The sequence below is a fragment of the Lucilia sericata genome, unplaced genomic scaffold (genome assembly GCF_015586225.1).
Source record: "Lucilia sericata isolate MDLA Ls3-8-SP2 unplaced genomic scaffold, ASM1558622v1 Contig000093F_arrow, whole genome shotgun sequence".
In the NCBI taxonomy this organism is placed as follows: domain Eukaryota; kingdom Metazoa; phylum Arthropoda; class Insecta; order Diptera; family Calliphoridae; genus Lucilia; species Lucilia sericata.
This window is the reverse complement of record NW_023994125.1, coordinates 311,991-328,547: the sequence shown is the minus strand read 5'-3', so window position 1 is coordinate 328,547 and position 16,557 is coordinate 311,991. Positions and strand designations below refer to the sequence as shown.

General features: G+C 29.7%; 2 protein-coding genes across 4 annotated transcripts in view; one reads left to right on the top strand and one right to left on the bottom strand.

Annotated features, from left to right (window-relative positions):
• LOC119599855 (katanin p80 WD40 repeat-containing subunit B1) overlaps positions 1–16,557 on the top strand; it is a 41,249-nt gene that overhangs the window by 17,992 nt on the left and 6,700 nt on the right. For 2 of the 3 annotated variants that reach the window (XM_037949766.1, XM_037949765.1), the window contains exons 4-8: positions 9,944–10,294; positions 10,495–10,630; positions 11,106–12,263; positions 13,091–13,135; positions 13,332–13,525. In XM_037949766.1, the coding sequence (XP_037805694.1) occupies positions 9,944–10,294; positions 10,495–10,630; positions 11,106–12,263; positions 13,091–13,135; positions 13,332–13,525 (1,884 nt within the window). The remainder of the gene's footprint in view (positions 1–9,943; positions 10,295–10,494; positions 10,631–11,105; positions 12,264–13,090; positions 13,136–13,331; positions 13,526–16,557) is intronic. The other variant, XM_037949767.1, reaches the window with a different exon arrangement.
• Positions 3,709–9,274, bottom strand: LOC119599856 (peroxisomal multifunctional enzyme type 2). Its single transcript, XM_037949768.1, has 3 exons — positions 9,071–9,274; positions 5,033–5,793; positions 3,709–4,972 (listed from the first exon to the last, which is right to left on the bottom strand). The coding sequence occupies exons 2-3, from the start codon at positions 5,733–5,735 to the stop codon at positions 3,885–3,887; spliced, it is 1,791 nt and encodes a 596-aa protein (XP_037805696.1). The 5' UTR covers positions 5,736–5,793; positions 9,071–9,274; the 3' UTR covers positions 3,709–3,884.

Genomic DNA, 16,557 nt, shown 5'->3' with positions numbered 1-16,557 from the left:
CAAATATTTTGGTGCATTCAGAACATTTCTAGGACGTTTCTTTCATACTGATTTTTTTAAGCAAAAATTTCATGGATAATAATTATTTTCTGTCTCTGTATTTAATAGTTACTTTTGATATCGAAATCTTCTGAAAATATACTACACTTTCGATTTCTATACTTTGACAACACTAGTTAAAAACAAAATATTGAAAGAATAGGATTTATATATTGTCCATAAATAGGCTTATTTATTATTCAAAATTTTATTCTAAAATAATAAAACAATAAAAAACCATACAATTTTCTAATATACAATCGTGAAATCAAAAACTTTCTTAAATAAAATAAAAATATTTTAATCTTTATTATACAATTTAAATTTATCTTTACGTTTTAGAGATAAATTTAAATAAATAACGGTGCAATGCTGTCATTTTATCTTTGTAAACTTATTATTTATTTTATCTCTTTGTGAAATATGTCTTCAAATTCAAATTCACTATAGAATCAATTGTAATAGAGTTTTCACTCTCAAACAATATAAGAAATTAATCAAATTTTTTTAATGGCGTAAACAAAACATTTTGTTTGTCCATATCATTTGAAAAGTTGTTGTAAATGTAATTATTTATTTTTACTTTCTTCTTTAGAAAGAGTAAAAGAGAAAGAGAGGAGAAGAAAAAAAAAAACCTAACAAAAAAGTTTAAAATCGTGTGTTGGCTATTACGGCCAAAATCGTCTGTCTGCTAAAGTTTTTGACTGATATACAACCAATTACGATGTTTAATAGTTAACAGCAGTTAACAATAACAATTCAGTTACAAATAAGTTTGTTAATTTTTTTTTTGCTTAAACTAATGTGGTTTATTATTGTTGTTGTTGTTTTATAAAATGACAATGTTTTCGTGGTCGTATAAGCTTTTTTTATCTATAAAGGAAAAATTATTATGTGAATATATTTCGAAAACCCTATGACACGATCAGTAGTGTAGTTAAGTTAATTGTTGTTGTCTTTTATTTGGTTGTCGTGCAATTAGAAACGCTGTTAATGATTTTGGGGATCTATAAAAGTGTGAGGTGGCTTTTATTATTTTTTTAAGTTTATATGATCGTGTGTTGTTTTCTGCCGCTGCTCGTATTTACTTACCACTATTACACCGTTTCCAAAGATTTTTTTGACATTCTTCACACCCTACTACCCAGGCGATTAGCTATTTTAACATGTGCTTGTCCTAGGAGGAAGTCAATCATCACTCCACAGTTTACAAAGAGACAGTCAGAAAACTAGTCCAAAGGAGTCAATGCATGGCAATGAACCTTTTTGCTTAAGTTTTTAGGTTTTCAAGTTTTACTCTATAGACTGTAAAGCAACGACTAGCTCCGTTCTGACACACAAAGCGGACACTAAAGTGACCACTGTTTTTTTGCCTTTCAGTTAAAAATATGTACGTTCAGGACGAACAACCAATAAGAGTAATCCAGGTTAGACGTTAGTGGAAATTACTGCCTTTTTCGGATGCCTTGACTCTTTGTCGAACTGCTGCGACAATTCGTCGCTACTTTTTCGTATTAACTACATAGAAATTTTAATTCCACTTCATAATCTGAAAATGGGTTCATTCCGAAACAATTAAAGCAAAATAAGGAAGTAATTCCAATTTTGATTGGAAAGATGTTCTGTAACAGGAGATCGAAAGAGTTAAGTTTTTCAAAAATTGTTTTAAAATTAACCTAAAAACGGAGTACGATAGTCAAAATCACCAAAAGGATTACTACTTATGATGTCTTGCCATCTCTTACAGGAATAATTAATTTTGTGAACTCATTGACAGAGGGGGCGGGTTTACTAAGAGGAAGGAAGTCTGAATAATTTGTTTGAATACCGATTACTTGAGGTAAATTTTTGATTCTATAAAACTGCGTACAGAATTGAAGAATGACAAATTTGGTAAAAATGTTGCGGTAGTTGATCAATTGCTCGATTTGCTCGATTGCCCATTGAATAAGTAGAGAAAGTCAAGAAACGGTGGTCTGTCTGCTCGCCGATGATTAAATCTGCGCACATTAGATCATTTGTAGAAGTGCTCGACATCGGGGCTGACCTGCTCTTTTTATGACGGCCGAATGTCACAGAACTGGTTTTGGCTTTTAAGGGTGACATTACTGTTTATACTTAAGTGTGCATGTTAGAGTATTGAATCTTCCATATACAAAATAATGTGTCTGTACTACTTTGTCGGGTATTACGACTGAGACCTTGAACATTCCTGCATGATAGATTCGCTATATATATCTAGTATTGAAATCGAATATAGATTCGTTCATTCGCATCTCGAGATAGTTCCATTCCGTGCTTAATATGGACAGGTAATGCCCTGAGCGTGGGTCGAGTCATGATCCGCTCTCGAATAACACAACGACACCCGCTCATGGACCCAAGTGAGTCAGCTGTCTCTATGACTATTAACCCATCTTAACAACCCAAATAAGTTTTTATATAAATTTAATTTAATGCTTCCACAATTTGGTTATTGTGGATATGTTTAAAATGTATCCCAGATATCTCATACATGTCAGAAATTAGGGCCAACAAAAAAACTTTCCCTTTTATCGGCAAATAATTTGGGAAATGGTTTAATTTTTAGATACATTCGTCAAACTGTGCACCATGTGACATTTTCTAAATTTTGTTGCGTTTTTAAAACGTTGTTTTTATTGTGTGTTTTCACATTTATTTTAAAAGTTTTGTTTTTAATAACTACGCTCATTTTTAATAAATAAAGCTTGTTAAATCTGCTTTATTTGGTTAGTGAGTGTAATTTCTATAAATATGTACGATTATGTGGCTGTTTTCTTTTCAATGTTAAATGAAAAAAGTTGACACCAACAAACTTTTGTAGCACATAATAGAAATTGTTTCAAATGTTTAGCGAGTTGTTTGTTTGTTAGTTTATTACCACGGTTTAAATTTTGTTTAATATCCATACATAACCCTTTTGTTATGGTTGAGAAGAGGTTAAAAGTGAAAAATATTAATTTTGTTTTTTTTTAGCATATTAAAGAAGACACTTTCTTTGCTTTTATTACGATTACTTTAAAATGATTTTCTTCTTTATTGCTTTTTTAATTTGGGGCGTATGAGACGTGTTCTTTTCTTAATATTTTTCCAGTGATAAATGGTTATTTTTATAGATTTATTTATACATACTTTTAGGCTTCCGGCGTTTCTTTGTTTTGAAATTAATTGCAGTTGTTTAAAGTAATTAATTATTTGGTAAAATTAGGGTGATGTTTGAAAAGTTTAAATAAAATTGAAATCTGTTCAGTTACTTCAAGTAATTCAATACTTTTTAGTATTACAGACATATTTAAAGAGTTATGATATAAATTTTGCAGTTTTTATACAAAAACCTTATGTTTTTGGTTAACTCTTTTGTTTAAATTAAATTCATTGTAAAACTTATCAATTCCTAGGCCAAGGACTCGAGTTACATTTGCTGCATTTTCCATAAATTTCATAAATGGCCTTGAACTTCATAATTTAATATTTCAAATTATAGAAATTTTCATTGTTTACCAACATGCACTGACTGTATACAATTTAAATAATAAAACACCTTTGTACCCAATGACACGATAACGATTATTCAACAAATTTAACAAAATCTTATCAAAAATTTTAATCTCACGCAAGCCTTAAGCAAAAAATTAAAACACAAAACAATTATCTTTTAAAAGTATTTAGCATTTTATTTATTTATTATTTTTAATAATAAATTTTCGAATTGAAGTAAAAAAATAAACATATTTATATCTTAAACCAGTCTAAAACCAACAATCTAAACAAATAAAATCCCTAATTGAAAGCAAAATATTGAATACAGGGAAAGATCAAATTATTTACAATTTAGCAGAAGTATCTTTAAGATCAACATAGGCGCCAGTTATAACATCCTTACCAGTTTCTACAATGCTGGTTTTGAAATGAATACGTTTACCTTCCTTCCACATATCGACCTTCAATGTTTGTCCCGGCAATACGGGAGCAGCAAAACGTACTTTTACGGCCTTAAAGAGGGCGGAATTGTTGTTGGCATATTTAGCTAAAACAGCGCGTACAGAGAAACCCAAAGAGCAGAGACCATGCAAAATGGGAGTCTTGAAGCCAGCAATAGCAGCAAAGTTGGGATCAATGTGTAGAGGGTTTAAGTCACCAGACAAGCGATAAAGAGCAGCTTGATCTTCAGAGGTTTTATATTGCACAGAGGCATCAGGTTTACGGCTAGGATTGGGCACAGTAGGTACTACACCCTCCTTGGGATTCTTCTTACCATCGAATTTACCGGCACCAACCACAAAAATGGAACTTTGATTTTTAACCAACAAACGGCCATTTTCATCATAAGAATCACAGCTGGTTACCACAACAGCACCAGAACCCTTATCCATAACATCGAACACCTTGCCATTGGTATTCAATTTGCCACTGGTGGGAATATCATCGCAAATTTCCAAATACTGCTCACCATGCAAAATATTAGTTAAATCAGCTTTACCATCAGGCAAAGCACTGGAAACCAAATTGGTCGTCATGCTAAGCAGAAGACCAGGCATAACAAAGAATGAGGGAATGGCTGTGAAATCAGGATCATTTTCATACAAGAATTTCAAGTCACTGGGATTCTTGACCGTAGCACCAATACCCAAAGCATACAAAATCAAATCCTTTGAAGCAAAATTGAAAGTATCTTCAATACCGCCAATTTTACCTTCTTTAAGATTTTCCAAAACTTCTAACAAAGTGCCAGAGGCTTCACCAATAGCATTCAAATGTTTGGCGTCACGCATATCGGTAACTTTAGACCAAACATGTTTGACATATTCAGGAGTAATTGTATCCTGTTCAATAGAGGTACGCAAGACACAACCTTTACCGCGTACCATGTGGACCTTGGTTGCCCAACCGGCAGCACTTTCAATATAGGAGCCTTAAAATTAAAAAGAAATATAAATTATTGCAATTTATTATATAAATCTCTGAAACTAACCTGTATCTTCACAAGATTCATGACACAAATAGGCCACTACGGGCGCAATCAATTGTGGCTTCAATTCATTGAACAATATATCGGGTAAAATGCCCTCAGTCATACGACTGGCTGCAGTGGGCACAATAACATTGCAGTGTATATTATTTTTGGCGCCTTCAATGGCTACCGTATTGGCTAAACCCACCAAACCCATTTTGGCAGCCGAGTAATTGGCTTGACCAAAATTACCATAAATACCGGAATTCGACGAAGTCATAATAATACGACCATAATTCTGTTTCTTCATATGGGGCCAAGCAGCTTGGGTCACCTTAAAACTACCCTTTAAATGGACATCATTAACCAAATTCCAATCTTGTTCGGAAGTCTTTAAAATACTACGATCACGTAAAATACCAGCATTATTGATGATAATATCCACACGGCCATAAGTTTGAATGGCGGTTTCTACAACTTTATCACCATCCACTACGGAGTTGTAATTGGCTACGGCCTCACCACCTTTGGCTTTAATTTCATTGACCACCAAATCGGCAGCACGTGTGGAGGCACCCTCACCATTATGAGCACCACCCAAATCATTTACTACTACCTTGGCACCACGGGAAGCCAAAAGTAAAGCATATTCACGACCCAAACCAGCACCGGCACCAGTCACAATAGCTACACGTCCATCATAACGCAATTGATCAGTGGCCATTTTTATTTTATGTTGTTATTGTTGCTCTGGTCAAAACCAAACTGAGTACAATTTGAAACTGAAAAAAAAAAACAATTAAAATGGAAAAAATGTTATTTAAGTTTGCAAATATATTCAAATACAAGAAATACAGGCCCGTCAAAGTTCAGTTTTGTTGTCCACATATACTAAAGAAAATAGCCGGAGTAGACGATAATAATTTGCAAGTGTATTTGTATATTTGTGGAACCGGTGTATTTAAAGATAAATCGAAGAAGAGTACACAATTACATACTAGGTTTTGCGATAAGACTTTTTATTTTATAGATTATTTCTCTATAGTACAGAGCTGTAAAATGTGAGTTCTTTAGTGTTTTCTTTGTTAAAGAAAAGTGGGCGTAACATGTGAAATTATGGCAAATGTGGAAAATTTTATAAAGTGCAGTTTATTATAATAATATTTTTTAAAAGTTGTAAAGCCTAAAGTTACAAAACAGGGGCCGAATATGCGCATACTTGATCGAATAGGTTTTCCTATCGAAAAAATATTTCGATATCGGAGTTATGCTAAAATTTACTATATATCTTGTTCGATATCGAATGTCATCATCTCAAAAAGGAACATTAAGATCATTTTTACTCGTCACGTATAATTTATTAAAAAAATTGCTGAAATTTTAGGCTGTTTTTTTTTTTTGCTACAAAAGTTTCAGAAGGAGGTAGTAGTATTGGGAATAGAAAAGTATAGGTTCTCTGCGAAGTATTTTTAAATATTGAGTTCTTAAAAGCTGTCTTCTTAAAACTTATATACAAAATTGTTCCTTTGTTCTGTTTATTAATACATACAAATTTATCTTAAAATGTTATTTATTTTAAAAAGAATGATATTCTTTTTGCTAATTGATAAGAAATTTGTATACATAATTATTATCCTATTTTGATAACAAAAAAGCGCTAGTCATTATCAGATAGTAAAATAAATATTTTATTAATTTATATGAATGAAAATATTATTTTTTTAAAGGACTATTTTTTGAAACTGTATTTCATTTGTTCTAAAATAAATCAAAGCAAACATTTAAAATTTTTCAAAGAAAACTGTTTTTGACCAGAGACTAATTACAGAGCACTAACTTCATTATGTGGTAAAAAGTGTTAAAGATGTCTTGGGAGCAATTGAAAATACTTCTTTATTGTTGTTGTTGTAAAAGTTCGACTGTGGCCGATAGTTCTTTCCTGGGGAAAAAACTTTCGGTTGATACAGCTTCGATGGGCTGACAATCTTAAAATTACTTCGATTATGATAAACTATCCCTTAAGAATTGATTAAACTCTAAATTTGTCACGTTTTTACTGAGTTTTCAATATAATTTTTTATTAAATTCTTGCCATATATCGATATTACTAAGTGAAACTTCTCAGAATTCGAAGGAGTTGATTAACTTCTAATAATGAATCATTTTTGTAGATTAATTTAAATACTTTGATTTTTAAACAATTTATTTCCAATAACGTAATATTCTATAAGAGTGGTTATATTGGTGGTCAATTATTGACCGATTCTACAGAGATTTTGGTTCACAAAAATCTTGTTTATGACAAATTACATCACTTTACTTGAATTCTTAATATATCGTCACCTGAAACGCAAAGGGCCCTAACTAACAAAAAAATCAAAATCGATTTTATTGCTAATTCTAATGAATTGCATCAAAACAAATGTCCACACCAAAAATTGGACTCCTACGACCAATATTATCGATTTTATTGACAAAAAACAAAAGGCCCTATCTACAAAAACATTTGAATATTGAAGGTAAAAAGTCTAATATATCCATTTTTATATACGCCACTGTCAACAATGATAACAAATGATAGGTTTCACTATTAAATAATTTGTTTATTTACTACAAATAAATCGCGTTGATAGAAACAAACTTTTCAATTTATATACATAGTTTTTTGCTTCTCCTGTAAAATTTTAAAAATGTTAGATAGGGCCGTTTGCGTTTTAGGTGACGATATGTAGTTATAAACATTAATCATTTTCTGAAGTGGGTTTATAAAGGATTAAATTAAATAAGGATTGATCTGCCATCATCCTTTTTGATGGACAGTGGTCATATAATCGATCAGTATAAGTGTAGTGTAACAATGTACTTTATATTACCATTTAAGTTTAAAAAACGTTAACATTTTCCTGAAAGACCGCTACAACCTATATACCTATATGTCTAAAAGTTTTATAGTTCTCATATTTTTATTGTTGAAGCTTGAAGTTAACTAACTAACTAACTAACTAACTAACTAACTAACTAACTAACTAACTAACTAACTCTAACTAACTAACTACTAACTAACTAAACTAACTAACTAAACTAAACTAACTACTAACTACTACTAACTAACTAACTAACTAACTAACTAACTAACTAACTAACTAACTAACTAACTAACACTAACTAACTAACTAACTAACTAACTAACTAACTAACTAACTAACTAACTAACTAACTAACTAACTAACTAACTAACTAACTAACTACTAACTAACTAACTACTACTAACTAACTAACTAACTAACTAACTAACTAACAACTAACTAACTACTACTAACTAAAACTACTAACTAACTAACTAACTAACTACTAACTAACTAACTAACTAACTAACTAACTAACTACTAACTAACTAACTACTAACTAACTAACTAACTAACTAACTAACTAACTAACTAACTAACTAACTAACTAACTAACTAACTAACTAACCAACTAACTAACTACTATCACTAACTTACTAACTAATTACTAACTAATTCGGTACAATATTAAATTTTTATTTACAATCTGTGTTTTTTTTTAAAGTTTATCAATAAAGTTACGTAGTTAAATAATTTAACAATAAGTTTAACTTAAATTAAACCTGAAGATTTCCTGAAAATTTAATTGTTGCACCACTATGCAGGCAAAACTATTTAAACTTTTTTCCAATGGCAAACATGTTCGATTACAGCCAAACATTATTTTATACATAGTTGTAAACGAACATGCTGGAAACTTAAGAAATTTAATACTTGTTTTTGTTGTTATCGCCAACTTTTGTATTTTGTAATATGAACTTTGTTCCTTCTAAAATTTTCGAACTTTTAGAGTAAAATCAATTTATGGGGCACCAATAAATTAGCTCCAAATTTTGAATAATCAAATCTGAATTTAAAATAAATATATTTCTAATACGTTTAAAGACTTTCAATTATTTAATTAACCAAGTTTTAAACATTATTTTTGTTGAAAACAAACGAAAATTATTAAAAGCCGGAGAGATGTGAAGGGTGTGTCAACACAAAAACTTACCAATTTAATTCGATTTTACTTTATTTTTGGCAAAACAATAAAAATTCCTTTAGAAATCTTTGTGATTAAACAATTTTTTTTATTATTTTTTGTCTTAATTGTTATTGCAAAAGCGATAAGTGAAAAACATAAAATGAAAATTGCGAAGTACAACTGGAATGACCGACCGTCTACAACTTGATTGAATTTGACGAATGAATGAAAATAAACAAGAAAAAAGACAAAGAACTAAAAAAGCTAATAATTTGACATTTTCTTTTCAATACACTATTCGTTTAGTAGAGTTTTTAATTTAAATAAAAAGTTGAAATGTGGCAACTTTAATATGGTTTGTGGCTTTGCTAGTTTTTTACTATACCTTTAATATTTCACCACTTTAGACATGTTGTAACATTAAATTATTGGTTGCAAACGAACTTAAAATGTTGCTTAAACAGTGGGATGCTATAGATTAGGCGGAAATGGAATTTTTTAAGTTTGAATATGTATAATGAGAATCAATAAAATAGATATTTTTGGTACTTTTTTATTTCTAAACTGGTACTTTATAAATTTTATATAATTTTAAACCTAGAAATGGTAATTTTTGAATTTTCTATAATATGGAACCAAACTTATAATATTAAATATCCGCGATTCATATTGAATGAGAATCTTTAAGAAGACACTATTTGGTACTTTTTTGTTCTTAAATTTCACTTCTTGAATATTCTATAATATTCAACCTAACTAATACATAGTACTTTATCTATTCGAGTGAATTTTCGTAAATTTACTTCTTGAATATTCTATAATATTCATCCTAACTAATACATAGTACTTTATCTATTCCAGTGAATTTTCTAATATTATATTTTATTTTCCTATTTTCAGACTCTGGGACGTTCGCAATCAAAACAGTTGCATGAAAATCTATCGTGGTCATATATCACATGTTAACTCTGTGAAATTTTCACCAGATGGCCTTTGGATTGCCTCGGCTGGCACCGAAGGTTCTGTCATCATTTGGGATATACGCAAGAGTAAACAGATTATGGAATTTTGTGATCAACCAGCTGGTGCTGCTATAACCTGCATACAATTTCATCCATTTGAATTTTTACTGGCTGTCGGTCGTGTTGATGGCACCGTCTGTATATATGATTTGGAAACAAAATCGCGTATAACACAAACAGATTCGACTAGTTTATTTTATCGTCATCCCATTAAATGTATAACATTTAGGTAAGTTGTTGTTTTTTATGATTTATGTAGAGTTCTATTGTATAGTAAAATTGGTCTAATCCGAAATAATTTTTCAAAATATTAGATTTTTTTTTACGGAATCTGCTAAATTTCTTCACGATATTTGTTTCCGAACTAATTCGAGATTAAAACCATATATTTGATCAAATAAAAATATTAATGTGTCATTTCTATTTTAGTGAAAATGGCGAGTGTTTGTTTGTGGGCACAGCAGCTGCTATTTCAGTAATTGGTTGGGAACCAGATCGAGAATTTGATCATATTAAATCAGCTTGGACAGCATTGGGTGATATGAAAATTGTCAACAGAAGATTGGTATGTTTTTTTAATTTTCGTGATTCAATATTATGTTCGAAATATCTAAATCGATTTTTAGTGAAAAATCGAATTTTTAGTGAAAAATCTAATTTTTAGTGAAAAATCTAATTTTTAATGAAAAATTGAATTTTTAGTGATTTTTTTTTTTTTTTTGTAGAAATCTTATTTTTTAGTGAAAACTAAATTTTTAGTAAAAAGTAGAATTTTAAGTGAGAAATCGGATTTTTAATAAAAAATACATTTTTTGGTGGAAAATTACATTTTTAGTGAAAAATCTGATTTTTAGAAAAACGTGGTATTTTTGATGAAAAATCCAATTTTTATTTTTTATGAAATATTTGATGAAAAATCGAAATTTTTAGAGATAAAAATCGTCAAAATTTTTAACATAAATTACATTAACTTGATTTTTCGATAAAAATACAAAAAATTATAGACAAAAGAAATCATTATCTGTTTATTTAAATTTTAGATTTGTGGCTCCTTTGAACAGGAATACGTTAGTATTGATGCTCTCAGTGTTAACCGCGTATTTCCCTTTTACAATCCATCTAACAATACCGCCCCCGCCTTTAATCACAACTCAACCACACGAAAAAGTTTTTCGCGAGGCAATCAAAAGTTAAGACTTTCGATTGGTGGTCCAAAACCGTCCAGATTGGTGGAAGAAAATGAAGATAATCGTAGTCCGAGTTTAGATGGTCATTCGTCGCCAAATCTCAGCTTAGAATTGGTTGATGAATCTGCCATAGATCCAGCAATGCAAACACCCACACTACCGTCCGTCTCCACACATCCCCTCAATGGTCATGGAGGCAATTCAATAAATATAACCCTAACAGATTTTGAAACAAGCTATACGTCAATGGGAGGAAGTAGTAGTGGTGTTAATGTCCCCTTGAAAAAACTATCATCATCACCTTATCATTTTCCCAATATAGCTTCAAGCACCGCGTATTCATCATTTGGTGGTAGTAGTTTGGGGGCTTTAAATTTTGATGGTCCCAGCTCATTGAAAATGCCCGGTGAACGGGGGGATATATATCAATATGAACGTTTTGTAGATCCTTTTAATCAGGATTCCGAAATAAATTTCAATGAAAGTTTCCCGCCTGTTATAACAAATTACGATAATACCGAAATGGTTGAAGATTTTCCAGTCAATACAAATCTTCATCAACCGCCCGGTTCGACAGGCCCCGCAAATGGCACCAGCAATTCGGTGAGTTCAACAACCAGTTCGTCGAATTTCGCCCATCCGCCTCCGAAGACAGCTAAACCAAAAACAACATCGCACATTACAAAACGCACTACCCAGGTAACGAGCGGTGGTGGTGGTGTTAAGAACAGTGTTTCCTCCACCTTTCAACAACGCAATAAACTATCGCAAGTATCATCCGTCAGCACAACTGAATTGCACAAAATGGATGATAATATGCTTATTAAGAAATCCGCTTCATCACATATTGTTGTAAATAAAAATAAGGCACATGTGAATAAAGAGAATGCACGTAATAAAAATATCACTGTGCAAATAATAACTAAACCTCCTACACGTTCACGTACTTCGTTGGAATTGAGATCACCGCAAAAGCAAGCACAGCAATCGGCGGCACAAAGACAGACACAAGTAAGTAGTGTGTGTGTGGTAGTTTTTGTAGTATAGGAAAATGTTGTCTCTCTTGCATTGATTCATTTAGATACTATATATCAGGCATAGGAAATTTTATTTTGAAATTGTATTCAATTTTTTCAAAAACTTGTCTGTTGACTAGTCTGAGGACTAGTCTGTTGACTAGTATGTTAACTATTCGGTGGACTAGTCAGCTGACTTGTCGGTAGACTAGTCTTTTGAATAGTCTGCGGACTAGTATGTTCATTAGTCTCTGGATTAGTCGGTTGAATATTCTGGACTATTGACTTGTCTATGGTTTAGTCTGTTGACTAGTCTACAGACTATTCTGTTGACTGGTCTACGGACTAGTATGTTGACTAATCTATTGAATAGTCTATGGACGAATCTATTGACTAGTCTATTGACTAGTCTATGGACAATCTTATTATGGATGTACTGCGATATTTTTCGAGTTCCAAAAAGTACCGAAAAAAGTACATTACTGAATTTTCTATGCCTGATATACATAAAAAGGAAGTACTGTTTGAAGATTTAATGGTTTCTATCTGAGTTTTGACTTTTTATCCAATTAAATACTAGAAAAATCTGTACTTTTATCACATATAATAAAAATGTTTAGGAAAATCTAAATAGAAATTGTATAAGTTAGATCACTTGTACTTCCTTTTTATAATTGTATAAGAAAAATCCTTAATACTAAAATAAAATGGTTTTGGTGTTACGTATAAAACGGTGTTGTTGTTATTGTACATATAAATTTATATTGTATGCTATAAAATTGTATTTTTTTTGCTTTTTCTCTTCTTTTTTTTAAACTATAGCGCCTTTCTAGTTACAACATGGATACTAGTAATGGCTCTGCAAATGTGTGTATTTATTTTAATTCATTATTTTCATTTATTTTGTATGTTTATTTTTGTTTAACCCAATATTGAATATCCTTATAGTTGTTGTTGTTGTAATAATGTTGAAAAAGAATGCATGTTTATCAATTATTCAATTTGGGTTTTAAAATATTTGTTTTTAAAATGTTACTTATATTGTTTATATAATTTCTCTTAGATTCCTATTAGTTATCGTCCAGATCCGTCTTTACTCAGTCAATCGGGTATGAATCAAAAAAGCTTTAATAATAGTCGTCATGGTATTGATGATAATGTACCAGAAATAGAAATGTTATCAGCAACACATGAACAAGTTTATCAGGAATTAAGTAATCGCAATGCAACTTTACAAATTATACGAAATTCAACAAGGTATGTTAAGAGATTTTTTTTTTTTAAAGTTTTATAATTACATAATTTTAATGAATATTAACTTGATACTATTAAGAGAATCAAAATAACATAACTAAATATACTTGAGGAGGGGTTATATATTGGCTTCATTTTATTAAAATTAAAAAATGTTCATCGCATTTCTCGGTTGTTTGTTAAAATGACAGAAAGTCAAATCATTTTACATTTGTACATTTAATTGGTGTTTACAAAAACTACAACATGTTAACAAGAAATTGTGAAATGTTTAGTGAATTAATCTAAAACAAATTTAAAAATTTTAAAAACAAAACTAAGTGATAAGAAAATAATTAAAGAAAAACTCAAATAGATGTAAAAGCATTAAGTTATTTTAAGAAGCAAGTCTAATTTTAAGAAGGTATATAAAAAGGAGTGAGTTTGCAGTAATTTTAACACACTTGTTATTCTATTCTTTGGCATTATGTATAAATTTTCAAAAATATGTTTTTTTTTATAAAATAGGTAATTTTTTTTGATTATCGGATCAAATAATCTTCAAAATGAGGCAATTGAATAGACGTTACTGTAGATTTTATTGTGAAAAATTGCGTAATTTTTTTTACGTACATATTAATAGTAAACAAATTGAGCACAAAAATATGTTTGGCAATCTAAAGCTGCGTTTTTCGATTGGTTTTCCAAAACCGTCCAGATTGGTAGAAGAAAATTAAGATAAATGTATTTCTCAGTTTAGAATAAGGTTGATGAATCTTCCATAGATCCAGCAATGTAAATGCCCACATATCCTTTATTTCTACATTTCCACTTAATGGTCATAATAACAATTCAATAAATTTGATACTAAATGATTTCGAAACAAGCTTAAGATATTTTTATAAAAATCCAGTCGTTTTCTTTATAGGAGAAATGAAAGTGAATTTTGTACAGAAGTAATTTTTGTAAAAAATCTATATTTCAGTGAATATTATGAAGAATTGAATTTAGTGAATATATAAAGCTTTCATGAAAATTCGAAATTCTATTAAACCCTTCCAGTTTTAATAAAACTTTTTAGTCAAAAATTTAAATTTTTTGAGAAAAAATTAGTTTTTAACGAAATATATGTGAGAATTTTTAGTATAAATTTAAATTTAAGAAAATTTAAGAAAAGTCGAATTTTTAATGAATATTCGAATTTTTAGTAAAGAATTTAATTTTAAGTAAAAAATTGGCTTTTTAGTGAAAATTCGAAAACAAAAATTTTTATTACAATTTTAAATTTTTTGTGAAAATTTACATTTAAGTAAAAATTGCATTTTAATAAAAATTTAAAATTTTTAGTAAAGAATCGATTTTTTGTGAAAATTTGAATTTTTTGTAATGGAAATGTTTAAGTTTAAGTGAAATTTTGATTAAATAAAAATTAGATTTTTTAATTATTTTTTGATAAAAATTCAAATTTTTTATAAAAATTCGAGTTTTTTGTAAAAAAATTTTAAATTTTGTGAAAAGTCGAATTCTTTATGAAATTCCGAAAAATTAGAATTTTAAGTGAAACTTTGATTTTCGTAAAAATTACATTTTTTGATGAAACTTGCAATTTTTAGTGAAACTTCGAATCTTGTAGTGAAATTCTAATGTTTAGCGAAAATTTAAATTTTTAGTGAATCTTCGATTATTCAATGAACCTTTTTTTTAATAAAAAATTAGTGAAAATTTTAATGAAAATTTAGTGAAACTTCAAATTTTAAATGAAATTTTATAGTAAAACTTCGAATATTTAGTAAAACTTTGAATTTTTAGTGAAACTTGTGGATCTAAGTAAAAAATTGATTTTTCAGTGAAACTTAGATCACACAGGCCGAAGTGTTTCTAAGGGTAGCTTAGTTTTAATCGCTGATTACGAATCCATACAAATTTTTCCATCACATGAGTTTTTCATGTTATCCTGTTCTAAAGTTTGAAGAAACTCCATTTTTTAAAGACGAAGACGTCTTTATTTGATAATTTTGTTATGTCATCGGGAAGTCCCATCTGTGGACTTTAAAATAAAGATGTAACTTTTGTTATATCTTCTTCCTGCTTCGAGATATCTGACGATATCTCAGATTCGGACTCAGAAAGTCCAATCTGTGGACTTTAAAATAAAGGTGTAACTTCTTTCTTCTTCGAGTTATCTGATACCAGATTCGGACTCAGTTCAGGAAAGGGTTCTATAAATCGACTTTCGAATAATCGAACAATCGACTTTTTTTCGAAAAAAGTCGAAAAGTCGAAGTCGACAATTTTGTTCCAAAAAAGTCGATAACTCGACTATGGTCTGTGAAAAAAGTCGAAAAGTCGACTTTGTCAATAAAAATCGAAAAAAGTCGAAAAGTCTGAAAGTCGATAAGTCGAAAAAAGTCGAATAAAGTCGAAAAAAGTCGAAAACTCGAAAATTGTACAAACAAGTCAAAAATAGTCGAAAATCTTAAAAAAAGTGGAAAAAAAGTCAAAAACTCTAAAATAGTCGGAAAAACTCGAAAAAAGTCAAAAAAATAGTCGAAAAAAGTCGAAAGAAGTCGAAAATAGTCAAAAAGTCGAAAAAATCAAAAAGTCGAAAATAGTCAAAAAGTCGAAAAAACTCGAAAAGTCGGAAAAAGTCGAAAAGTCGACCATTTATAAAATACTTATAGTCGAAAAGTCTAAAAGTCGACTTTTAATTAAATGAAAAAAGTCGAAAAGTCGAAAAATCGACTTTTCATAAAATGCAAAAAGTCGAGAAGTCGAAAAGTCGACATTTAACTAAATGAAAAAAGTCGAAAAGTCGACTTTTCGTTTCAACTATAGAACCCTAGTTCAGGACAATATTTTAGAAAAATATAAGGAGTGAGATCGAAAAATTCTTAACATACATATATGTTTATAAAAAAGAAACCACGAAACTTACAGCTTTATTTTTTTTTTATTTGATTGAAATTATTATTACAATTTACAAAAAAAAAATATTTTTATATTTTTAATCACTAGTGATGAAATTTTGAACCCTTTTCGGAAACCCTTCCATTAAC